The sequence below is a fragment of the Amblyraja radiata genome, chromosome 1, assembly GCF_010909765.2.
Source record: "Amblyraja radiata isolate CabotCenter1 chromosome 1, sAmbRad1.1.pri, whole genome shotgun sequence".
NCBI classification, from domain to species: domain Eukaryota; kingdom Metazoa; phylum Chordata; class Chondrichthyes; order Rajiformes; family Rajidae; genus Amblyraja; species Amblyraja radiata.
In genome coordinates this window covers 90,073,524-90,086,530 of record NC_045956.1, presented here as the reverse complement: position 1 = coordinate 90,086,530, position 13,007 = coordinate 90,073,524, and the positions used below count along the sequence as shown (strand labels likewise).

At 42.6% G+C, this 13,007-nt stretch overlaps 1 protein-coding gene across 3 annotated transcripts in view; it reads left to right on the top strand.

Annotated features, from left to right (window-relative positions):
• The first annotated feature begins 308 nt into the window (after positions 1–308).
• The window catches only part of LOC116976597 (testisin-like), a 59,178-nt gene continuing 46,479 nt past the window's right edge, over positions 309–13,007 (top strand). The window contains exons 1-6 of one of the 3 annotated variants that reach the window (XM_033026444.1): positions 309–522; positions 1,622–1,687; positions 2,523–2,691; positions 3,247–3,506; positions 3,942–4,063; positions 5,093–5,516. In XM_033026444.1, the coding sequence (XP_032882335.1) occupies positions 381–522; positions 1,622–1,687; positions 2,523–2,691; positions 3,247–3,506; positions 3,942–4,063; positions 5,093–5,254 (921 nt within the window). In that variant the 5' untranslated portion in view covers positions 309–380 and the 3' untranslated portion in view covers positions 5,255–5,516. Of the gene's footprint in view, positions 523–1,621; positions 1,688–2,522; positions 2,692–3,246; positions 3,507–3,941; positions 4,064–5,092; positions 5,517–13,007 lie in introns of those variants that run through there. The other 2 variants (XM_033026438.1, XM_033026439.1) reach the window with 2 other exon arrangements.

Genomic DNA, 13,007 nt, shown 5'->3' with positions numbered 1-13,007 from the left:
TGGGCTCAGACGGGGCGAAGAACTAACGGTATCAAGTTCATCTTCAGCACTTTGTCGTTTATTTCTTTAAACCATCGCTTGCTGTCCCATTCATAGCGCATCCGCTTTGGAAAAAACAACAAATGCCTCCCATTTGTTGGATCTGTTTGTATTCTATCACCATCACTCCTTCTGATACAATACTCCAATGAAACTGTGCAAGGGTGGATGAGCGCCCAGGACCATATTCACTAGGTGGGGATCTGCCCCGTCATCTCAGACCTGGAGGCACCTGATGCCACTCCCTCCTCTCCATAAATACCGACGCGTTCACTGTTGTTGCCAGTAGAGGTTGACATCGGATTCACTCCAGTGGCTGCTCGTTTGTTCTCGCTGTGAAAATGACCAGCGTGAATGTGGAAGCGGCGAAGACCGAGGAGGTCAGGACTCTGATACCGACGACCAGAGTTTTAAAGATATTAGCAATAATTTCAGTCTTGCTGTTCGTTTTAATAGCCACAGGGCTGGTCGCTTATGTGTTGGGTGAGTAATTTGCATTGTAATGCTGTTTGCAGGCGAACTTTTAACCAGTTTCGGTTTTTATTTCTAATTCCATCTTAACTGCCGGCAATTATTTTGGGGATCAGTAAGTTCAGAACGTTTAATTATTCCAAAGGCAGATCCATTTCTGTCTGTAAAATGAAACATTAAGTTTATTTTAGCCATTCTGATGGGGGGATTGGGGGGATTGGGGGGGGGGGGGTGGGGGGGGCTACTGATGTTGAAATTCTTCCCGCGCTAGCATTTCCCAAATGCTACTGGTGTTTTTGCTAAATACCGCTTTTTTATGGTCTGACTTTGTATTTGTAGTGGAGTTGAAGATCAGTCGTCTTAGATTTCCCCGCACGTTTGATTACAATATGTTGCAAACCCCGAGATGCGGTTATGCGGTCTTTACTCTAACTGCCCTCTTTACGTGTCCATTGATATTGAGCTGAAAGAACATCAATTTAGTATAAACTGACAATGTTTCTGTAATGTGACTTTGAATGCGTGAATAGGTTCAGAAGCACTAATTGGGCAAACTTGAACTTGCACGATGTTTTCTCGTTTTAACAAGAATTAAAATTACAAGTACGCTACTGAGCTTGCTAGAAATCATGTATGGAGATCAGATGTTAATGAGAATACTTTTGATTTTAACCTTTGGACTAAATATAGTTGGACTGATTGGGTTTTTGGTCAACGGGTACGAAAAGGGTTGCTATTGTTTGAAATTCCTAATCTGGTAAATTGGAATGAAGACCAAAGTTACTGTTTCAAATCTTCCTCTGACCACTTGTTTATAATTCCATATTTTTTGGGTGGGGGCTTTTGTAAAACGGATCCAGTGATCGTGTCCAATTCTGTGATTTTAAATGCGGCTTTGTCATAAATGTTCTGACTGCAATAGTTTGGATTTCTGGGATTGGGTGAAAACGCCCCGGTTCTTATGTCTTTGGGATAAAGTTGAATCTGAGTAAATGCCTGTTAGAACAACTTGCAGTCCAAATTGAAGTTCATTCATTTGTAAGATTGTTATGAAAGCCTTTAAGATTACTTGGCTATATATAATAGCTGTGTAAAATGTTTTGTATTACAGTCGTTTACCTCCCTCACAAGTGCACAGACAGTGAAGCTTGCAGAAGATCTGAATATACAGCCTGTGGTAAGTTGTAATAGTATAGAGATACAACATGAAAATGGGTGCTTTAATTATCTGAACCCTCACTGACCATTGGCCACCAATTTCTGGGCTAACCCTGTACTGAACTATTATTGTCCGCATATTCCCATCAACTCAGATTCCAATTTGCACCTACACGAGTTTAGTTTAGAGATACAGTGCGGAAACTAGCCCTTCCGTACCGCCCAGCGATTATCGCACGTTAATACTATTCTACACACTAGGGACAAGTTTACATTTATACCAAGCAAATTCATCTACAATCCTGGTTTGGTAAAAAATGTAAACCTACAATCCAATCTTTGGAGTGTGGAAGGAAACCAGAGATCATGGAGAAACCCCACGGAGAGCACGTACAAACTCCGTACAGACAGCACCAGTAATCAGGATCGAAACCCGTGTCTTTGGAGCTGTAAGGTAGCAATTCTACCACTGTGCCGCCTAAAGCAATATGCAATAGCCATTTAAGCTGCAAACCCTCACATTCTCGAGTTGCAGAAAGAAAGTAAAGCACCTAGATGAAACCCTTGTGGTCATGGCGAATGGGTGTGTGAGCGCATACTCTCCATGGGAGAGGATTGAACATGGGAGATGGACCAACGAGACAGCAGCTCCACTAGTTGCATCGCTGTGCTGACCCTGACAGCACATTTGTATTCACACTGACAAAGCAATGTGGCATTGAGGTTATCTGCCCAGTCGCTATATTTTGGATGAGGCTTTAAATTATCCCCATAGGCTTTGATTCAAAAAACGTTGTAGTTTTTAATTTTGAGGATTTGGCATATTAACATATTATTTGTTTTTTATTTGAAAGGATGTGGTCAACGGAAAACCCGATCTGACAGGATTGTCGGTGGATCAAGCACGTATGATGGCGAGTGGCCATTTATAGTCAGTTTGCAGCTCAATGGTCAGCACAGCTGTGCAGCAACACTCATCTCCTGTCGATGGATTTTATCAGCTGCCCATTGCTTCAGAAAAGGGTAAATACCATTGCTTTCCATGACTATTTTAAAAAAAAATTGTTTCTCCATGTCCAGTTAAACATCTAGGATATGTTACCTGAATACCAACTGTTTTACTTTGTGCCAAATTAGTTGCCTAATGTAGAAAATGTACATCCATGAGGAACTGATCAATAATTTGGAAAATCTATCCGATAGAAATGGCACAGCTTAAATGGGCATTAGAAACATGATTGCCAAAGCAAGAGGGGGTTGAGATCATTGTTTTGAGGCTGGATAATGTTTATTTGACTTTTGAGGAACCATGGCCACTCCTCATATTTACAACCCTCTGTAATAATATTGCAATAAAAAGTTCTTATGTGATTAAGATTTTTTTGATCTACATATCTAGTGAATATTTAGTTTCATAGAAAACTTGAATATGGTTGAACATTTGTCACCAGTTGCTATCATCTGGCTATGTAACTGATGGAAGGTGTTTTAAATCTAGGATGAGTACAGCTGAGCCTTATGACTTAAATGTTTAAGTTTTGGAAAAGAAAATTCAAACTTTTTATCTTTGAATTCTAGGCACCCAAAAAATTGGATTGCTGTGTTTGGAGTCAAATCCTTGGATCAGGGAACAAACCAAATCCAGATACGAAGAATTAAAACAATAAGCTTACATCCTCTTGTATCAACTGCCTCTAATTACGATGTTGCCCTACTGGAATTGTCCGAGCCAGTTGAATACACAGACTTTGTCCAACCAGCTTGTCTACCTGCAGCCACGACTTCCATTTCTGATCAAACATGTACAACAATTGGATGGGGCCAAACAAGTGAAAATGGTAATGATCAAAATGATGTTACATTTGTCTTCTAGCCATTATGCCTGTTCCTTGGGTCACACAAAATTGGCTTTTAAATAATGTGTTCAAGAAGGAACTGCAGATGCTGCTGCACCCGCTGAGTTTCTCCAGCATTTTTGTGTACCTTTGGCTTTTAAATAATTTCTGTTCTGGCAGTGTACTGTAGGTCTTGTGTTTAAAATGAGAGCAAAACCATTTGGAAGAAATAGCTGTTATTTTGGCAAAATTTAAAAGACATAACTTTCTGGCCAAACATGTCTGATCTGTTTTATTTAAAGGTCAATCTATTTGGGTATCCATTTATATGGTGTGTTGTGATGAAGGAACATGCAGTCATAAGGGGGCTGGAATAATGCATGGAAAGTATTGCCTCTGTTTTGGATTACAAACTAACTTCTTACTGTTCCTTGCCAGGTGGATCTTTCAGTAATGAGCTTTTGAAGACTGAAGTGAAGGTTTACAACAACACCCAGTGCCGAGAGGCGATGCCCAGGATTTGTGCAGGGATACCTGAAGGAGGCAGAGATGCATGTAAGGTATGGGATCGTTCTTAATTACCTCATTCTTCCTGAGATTATACACTTTCTTCTTTCTTGGGTGTAACTCTACTTGTCAAGAAATGGCCTGGAGCTGGATCACCAAAAATGTAAAGGCCAATGTGTGGGAATACTGATGGGGAATTAAATTCTGGTTAAGTTGTTATAGTGGGTGGAAGGTCTGAAGGCTTGGCGGCGGCTTGACTGATGATAGAATTCTAGAGTGATGGAAATGATGCATTTATGGTTACAAACTCCCACCCTGTGTGAACTACATTTGTGGCAGTGTTTTTAATTATACACATGCACATATCCTGTTGGGTGCTAGTTTGAACAGCTTACCACTTTTCCTTTTGGGATGAAGCCTGGCACCTTCAGTCTAAATTCTTCACCAGTGGATTGTGAGGAAAGGTTAACAAGCCCTATTGTGCATGCAGGAATAAATTGGTGATCACTCAGTGGAGCCAAGAATCGAAACTAGCAATTGTGTTTTATGGGCTTTATGCAAGAACATCAGAATAAGTGAATCTTTCTTTAACTTTATATTCTGAGACTACAGGCTAATGTGTCCTTTAATATTGTAAATAGTTGATCTATCACTACATTTCAGTAATAAGTACACTTCTAAATATTGGTTGGAATGGACTGAGCTTCCCTTGATTAATAACTTTTGAAAATAATGCAAGAAATAGAAATATATGATTTATGACTCCCTGCTGTTAAAACAGCATTGCAGCAACCAAAGGCAGATGAACACAATGTTACTCTTCTTTTACATCGGTTGGAAGCTGCATACTAAATCTCGTTGCACTAAGGTGCAATGACAATAAAAGATATTATTATTATATTATTATTATTATTATGTATTTCACAAGTAGAAACAATTCTGGAAAGGTCTCAGCAGGTTAGGAGTATCTGTGGAAAGAAACAGTCATTTTGGTGGGTCAGACTAGTTGCAGCAACATAACCACCCCCCTGAGTGCCACAGGTCGTAAACTAACAATAAACTTGTTTTTCATTTCTCCACAGGGTGATTCTGGAGGACCATTGCTGTGCCAAGATATGGATTCTCGTGCTTGGATAGTTGCAGGAGTTGTTTCCGAGGGAGTAGGCTGTGGAAGACCTGACCATCCAGGTCTATATACAGAGACAGCAGCTGTTCACAAATGGATACAGGATGTAATACAATAACGAGTGCTGCTGGCAGCCTAACTTGTGACAATCATTGTCTTTGACTGTTGCTGATGACTGGGGTAGCACTCGGCTACAGCACTGTTGTGAACTGCTTCATGCTACATTGGAGTTTGAATGTAAAACGTCTTGCTTTGTAAAAGCTTTATCATGGTCTTAGACCAGATTGTAAAGAATCTCACATTGAGAAACTGGATTTTAAACTGTTCAGCTTTGTATTCAACCAGTTATAGCATAGTACTGTTGTATTCTCGCTGTATTTGTTTTAAATAATATTGTCAAGCGGCAAATCAGTTGCTTAAATTAACCCCCTTAGAACGCTGAAAGTTCTAAGAGGATTAATATCTATCTATCTATTATTATATAAAACTCTGTGGCTGCCGCCTACCGTCCAGCTGCCTTTCTGCCTTTCGATTCGTTCCATCGTGTGATGTCACAATGCCCAATACTCGCAGATGTCCAATCGGAATGGATCCATTTACATGGACGGCTGCCGGCCGCCTTTCTTCCTTTGATTCCCTGCAACTCCGAAACCAGGCGCAGAATCGCCGACATCTTTTCCATTTCGGTAGAGATTTCACTTGTCTTTCTAAGTATCCGCTCCTCATTACATTTCGTCGTGTTTAAGTACACGTTTTTAATCAAATCCTTCTCCCCCCCCTCCCAATATTTCAAAAATAAACTGGCTTCTCACCCATAGAAGCAGCCCCAGCCCCTGGTGAACGTTCCATCGTGTGATGTCACAATGCCCAATGCTCAAAGACATTGTTGCCATAGAGGGAGTACAGAGAAGATTCACCAGACTGATTTCTGGGATGTCAGGACTTTCATATGAAGACTGGATAGACTTGGCTTGTACACGCTAGAATTTAGAAGATTGAGGGTGGACCTTATAGAAATGTACAAAATTCTTACGGGATTGGACAGGCTAGATGCAGGAAGTTTGTTCCAGATGTTGGGGAAGTCCAGAACAAGGGGTCACAGTTTAAACATAAGGGGGAAATCCTTTAGGACAGAGATGAGAAAGACATTTTTCACACAGAGTGGTGAATCTCTGGAATTCTCTGCCACAGAAGGTAGTTGAGGCCAGTTCATTGGCTATATTTAAGAGGGAGTTAGATGTGGCCCTTGTGGCTAAAGGGGTCAGGGGGTATGGAGAGAAGGCAGGTACAGGATACTGAGTTGGATGATCAGCCATGATCATATTGAATGGTGGTGCAGGCTCGAAGGGCCGAATGGCCTACTCCTGCACTTAATTTCTGTTTCTATGTTTCCCTCTCCTCGCCCCTCTCCCTCTCCCACCCATCCCTCTCTCCCCCACCCCCTTCCCTCTCTACCCTACCCCCTTCCCTCTCTACCCCACCCCTCCTCCTACCCCTCTGTCCCTCTTCCATCACTCCCCCTACCCCTCTCCTCCCTCCCAACCCTTCCACATCTCCCCCTTCCCCCTCCACTCTCCCTCCCCACTCTTTCCCCTCTCTCCTCCCACCCCTCTCCTCCTCCCTCCCTCCCCCACATCTCTCTCCTCATACCCCTCTCTCACCCCCTACCCCGCTCTGCTCTCCCTCCCAAATCTGTCCCGTTTCCTCCTCCTCCTCTCCCCTCCCTCCCCTCTTCTCACCCCCCCTACCCCCACCTGTGTGTTTGGGGGGTGGTTAATGTGAGTGTGATGCCACAGCCCCCCCCCCCCCGCAAACGCCGTTGGGGAAACAGACCCAATGGGTCTGCACTTGGTCTAGTAGAAATTAAATTGCAAATTAACAATCCAAATCTTATTCTAATATTTTTGAGATAGTGAGCTAATTACACTTCACATGTGGTGGAATTTTGTATGTTACAATGTGACTATTTGTAAATTATACTGTATTTATTGATATAAAGCTAGCAAATTGTTTACAATAACATTAAAAACTTGAATTCCCTTCTTGAGTTGAAGTTGTCTGTAATAAAACGTTGCAAATGGGAAAGGGAGAGCAGTGCTGTATTTTTAAACAATTGTCATGGCCACATTAATATCGGGAATGCTGGATGTTACCTGGATGTTGCAGCTTTCGGGCTCCTGTACCTTCTTCCTGATGGCAGGGGTGAAATGAGTGACGATGCTGGCTGCCTTGTGAGGAAGCGCCTCCGATAAATCCCTTCGATGGTGGGGAGATCAGAGTCAATGATGGACTGGGCAGTGTTCACAATTTCTTGCAGTCTTTTCCGCTCCAGGGCGTTCAAGTTGCCGAACCAGGCCACGATGCAACGAGTCAATATGCTCTCTACTGTACACATGTAGAAGTTCAAGAGAATCCTCTCTGACATACTGAATCTCCGTAAACTCCTCAGGCAGTGGAGGCGTTGATGTGCTTTATTTATAATCGCATCAGTGTGCTGGGTCCAGGAAAGATCTTCGGAAATATGCATGCCCAGGAATTTGAAGCTTTTGACTCTCTTCACCATCGTTCCCTAGATATATACAGGATTGTGGGTCCTATACTCAACTTCTCTTGTTCTGGAGGCCAACATGCCATTAGCTTTCTTCACTGCCTGCTGTACCTGTATGCTTACTTTCAGTGACTGATGTACAAGGACACCCACATCTCTTTGTACTTCCCCTTTTCCCAACCTGACATCATTCAGATAATAATCTGCCTTCCTATTCTTGCCACCAAAGTGGATAACCTCACATTTATCCACATTGTACTGCATCTGCCCACTCACCCAACCTATCCAAGTCACCATGCATTCTCATACACCCTGCACCTCTTCACAGTTCACACTGCCACACAGCTTTGTGTCATCTGAAAATTTGCTAATGTTACTTTTAATTCCTTCATCTAAATCATTAATGTATATTGTTAATAGCTGTGGTCCCAGCACAGAGCCTTGCGACACCCCACTAGTCACTACCAGCCATTCTGAAAGGGACCCGTTAATCCCTACTTTTTGTTTCCTGTTCACCAACCAATTTTCTATCCATGTCAATACCCTACCCCCAATACCATGTGCTCTAATTTTGCCCACTAATCTCCTGTGTGGGGCCTTATCAAAGGCTTTTTGAAAGTCCATGTACACTACATCCACTGGCTCTTCCTTGTCCATTTGCTTGTTATATCCTCAAAAGATTAGTCAAGCATGATTTCCCATCATAGATGCTGCTGCACCCGCTGAGTTTCTCCAGCATTTTTGTGTACCTTCGATTTTCCAGCATCTGCAGTTCCTTCTTGAACAACATGATTTCCCTTTTACTGCTTCTACATGATCCTGTTACTGTTATTCCCCACCACCAATGTCAGGCTAACTGGTCTATAATTCCCTGCTTTCTCTCTCCCTCCTTTCTTAAAAAGTGCGATAACATTAGCTACCCTTCAATCCACAGGAACTGATCCAGAATCTATAGAACATTGGAAAATGATCACCAATGCATCCACAATGTCTAGAGCCACCTCCTTGAGTACCCTGGGATGCAAACCATCAGGCCTGGGGATTTATCATCCCTCGGTACCGAACACCGTTTCCTGACTAATGTGAATTTCCTTCAGTTCCTCCATCACCCGAGGTCCTCTGCCCCCTAGTACATCTGGGAGATTGTGTCTTCCTTAGTGGAGACAGAACCAAAGTACCTGTTCAACTCGTCTGTCATTTCCTTGTTTCCCATAATAAATTCATCTTCAAGGGACCCACATTTGTCGTTACTAATGTTTTCCTCTTCACATACCTAAAGAAGCTTTTACTATCCTCCTTTATATTCTTGGCTAGCTTACCTTTGTACTTCATCTTTTCTCCCCATATTGCCTTTTTAGTTGCCTTCTGTTGATCTTTAAAAGTTTCCTAATCATCTGGCTTCCCGCTCATCTTTGCTGTTAAACGTCCTCTCTTTTATTTTTATACTGTCCCTGACGTCCCTTGTCAGCCATGGTCGCCCCTTACTTCCCTTAGAATCTTTCTTCCTCTTTGGAATGAAATGATCCTGCATCTTCTGTATTATTCCCAGAAATACCTGCAATTGTTGTTCCATCGTCATCCCTGCTAGAATCCCTTTCCAGTCAACTTTGGCCAGCACCTCCCTCATGCCTCCATAGTCCCCTTTGTTCAATTGCAATACTGACACTCCCGCTTTTACCTTCTCCCTCTCAAATTGTAGATTAAAACTGATCATATTCTGGTCACTACCTCCTAAAGGTGCTTTTACCTTGAGTTCCCAAATTCTAATCTGGTCAGATGTCATTATTGGTAGGAAAATTGTAACTCAAACTTACATTATTCTAAGCCTTGTACTTCGGTGCAAGAGCTGGTGGTGGATGCAAACTGCACTTGTAAATTAGTGTACAAATGTATCTCAAAACCCATGATAGTGGCCCCCGTAGAGGAAATGCAACAAATTGCATTGGTGCTTCCTGTGCACTCGTCATGTTCACAAGAGCCTGAATCTATAAACACTAAGACCATGTAAGCCCTTGTTCCAATCAGCTGTGTAATCTTTCACCAGATCAGACCAAGCCTTCATCTCTTCAAATTGTTTTGCCATTATAATCCTCTACCTATATTAATTTTAAAGATAATTTGAATAAGTAGAGATGACATTTAATGGTCCTCCACCTTAGTAAGTGGAGCAGCAAGTGTATAAAAAGTAATCATGCCCTTAAGTAGTTTAGGTGAGATTTTTCACTATTCACCAATTTCACATTGACCCGTATTTTATAAAGCTGGGCTATACACTAGCAGTTGTACAGAGAAAATATTATTAATCATTCAGAAAGGAGAAGGGATTAATCAAAGTACTTGAACTAGATCTCCATATTCTTAAGCTTTTTAACATTAACTATGATCCTGGACAGTTTTTGCTTGAAGCTCAGTGGCAGTATCCGGGAGAAGAAAACCAGAGCAGTAAAATCAATGTCCAATTAGAAAGACAGTGAAAGGATTTTGGCCACCTTTGCAGTTTGGTGCCGTAAATAAGCCATGTACTGGACCAAAAGCATCTCCCCAAAAGGACAACCCATCACCTGAACCACAAAGTGAAGACATAAAAAGGGAGCTGAAGTTGATATTATTAAATGTTTGAGATGCAGCAATATCTCACAATCCGGAAATGATAGTGATGTGGAAAATGATGTTTCTCCATCTGCACTGCCACAGCTGCACACACATGGGAAATGTCATAAGCCACAGAATCACAATAACAGAATTGCTGCTACAAATCAGGAAGCAATCAGTTTACGACCACACTTAGAAATGATTTGACTGAGTGAATCTGGGAGTCTAAGGCTGAAGAACATTTAGGTAGGTACATAGATAGAAAATGTTTTGGGTGATATGGGCAAACTGTATGCAAATGGGACTATCTTAGATGAGGCATGGATGAGTTGGGCCTGTTTCTGTGCTCTTTGACACCAACAAGTGCACATTGTATTTACTCGGATCATTTCATTAGACAGTGATTTACTGTGAAGTGTAGTTTACTTCTAATTTTAAAGCATCATTCCACATTTCTCCAAGGAATATAATTCCCCCTCAATCAATGATGAACTTCACTTGTTTACCTGATTAACTGTGGCGGCGCTGTTGAACGGCTGCGGCTCGCCTGCAGTCCGTCTGTTTTTACTTTTTTTTGTTCTTTTTTTTGTCTTGTTTTAATCGAATTTTGGTTTATTAGGTTGTGTTATGTGTGGGGTGGGGTGAAACATGGTTTTCTGTCTCTTCCTTCGAGGGAATGCAACTCTTTCTGTCGTATCCCCCCCTCCTCTGCCTCCGTCTGCACTGAGGCCTAATGGTGGAGCTGGCGGCCTCCAACTACGACCGACCTCGAGGCAGCTCCAGCCAGGGCTCACAACGCGAGGCTGGCCGAATTCGGAACTGTGGCGGCGTTCCGTTGGCAGCGGCACGACTCAGGCTGAGACGGTGCTCTGGTGGCTGAGGCGGCGTTCCGGTGGCTGAGGCGGCTGAGGCGGCGTTCTGGTGGCTGAGGCGGGGTTCCGGTGGCTGAGGCAGCGTTCCGGTGGCTGAGGCGGTGTTCCGGTGGCAGAGTCGGCGTTCCGGCGGCGGCGACCTGAATCCGGGGCTCGGCCGCGGGCCAGTGGACGACATCGTCAGGAGCTTGCAGGTCACAGGCTGGTGACCTGTTTTTACGGAGCTCCCGCGGCAACAGCTGCATCCGCTGGACTGGAGGGCGACATCTCGGCAGCTTCGACCAACCCAGGCCGCGGATCTAGATTGAGCCGCGGGACTGACTTACCATCGCCCGGTGGGGTAACAACATCGGAGGCCTGGATCGCCTCAGCGCAGAGGGAGAATAAGGAGGGGAAGAGACAGTGACTTTAAGACTTTTGCCTCCATCACAGTGAGGAGGTGCCTGGTGAACTCACTGTGGTGGATGTTAATTTGTGTTTATTGTGTGTTTTGCAGGCAACGAAATTTCGTTCAGACCGAAAGGTCTTGAATGACAAATAAAGGAATCTAATCTAATCTAATCTGTCAATAGTCAATCGCTCATGATCTTATGAGATAAGAGGGGCAGATCTGTACAGATTCATGATCTGTAAGGGAAACAAAAATGCCTCAGCTTTTTGGATGCCCTGATCCAAGCTGCCAACACGTTTTCCTTTTTCTTCACCTTTCTTTTCTGCGGACAAGGTGGCTGATATCATGCATGTGTGCCACATGTATAGAGAGCAGCTTTAGTATATTATAAAACTTCACTATGATATATTCAAACACCAAGCCAGTGACATTAGATGCTTGTTCCTCCCCGTGTTTGGATATTCTCATGTCATTGTACCCCTGTGTTCATTTTTGCATCAGAATGGATGAAAGAGAAGGAGAGTGGAGCTGATTTCATTGCTCTTTCAATAAGTCGTTACGAGTAAGGTGAGCTGAATGGTTTCTTTCCATGCTATGTCATTCCATGACTGGGGTATGTTCTGGTAGCAGTGGTAAAATAATAAAGAGCAGGCTTGGCAACTACATTTCATCAAAGGGGAGTGTGCACTTGTGCATTCCAGAGTGGAACACAATGAACGAGAACGAGAACATTGTGGAAAACTACTGGAGGGTGTTGAGAAACTGAAAGATCTACTTGTCAAAATACATAAGCATTTGGAAATGTGTTTTATGGAAGTGAAGCATTAATAGCATTTTAAAATAAAAAATACAAGTAAATAGTCACTTCAGGAGAGGATGGTCATTAAATGTGAAAAACAAACTACTGGAGGAACTCAGCAAGTCATGGCAACATCTGCCTGACCCACCAACTTCATCCAGCACTTTGTTTTTGCTCAAGATTTTAGCATTTGTAGTCTCTTGTGTCCAGAGGAATCTTTCAGAGGAATGTTGGCCTTCTCTTCCCCTTTGTCAGTGAGCAAACAATGAAGGTAAACGTTATGTTAATCTTTATTACAAATGGCAGAGAAGGAAAGAAACTACCAGAAAAAATACAGAGCACAAATATGAGACAACACAAGAGTCTGATCTCAAAAAGTTGATCCTGGGGCCTCTGCTATTTTTAATTTATAGTAATGATTTGTGGGAAGAACAAAGTAATTTCATATTAAAATCAACCAACTATGCTAAAACATAACACTGAAGAAAACTGCCATGCAGGAACACAAGGCAAAAAATGATGGATTTGGAGGTTGGTTGGCAAATGTACTTTAAATGCATGAGAGGTGCAGCCCATTAGTGAGAAAAGATGATGCATCAGCAACATCATAGAAAATAAGAGTGTGAATGAAGTAAAAGTCTAAAGTCTAGGGATTCAGGTGAATAAAAG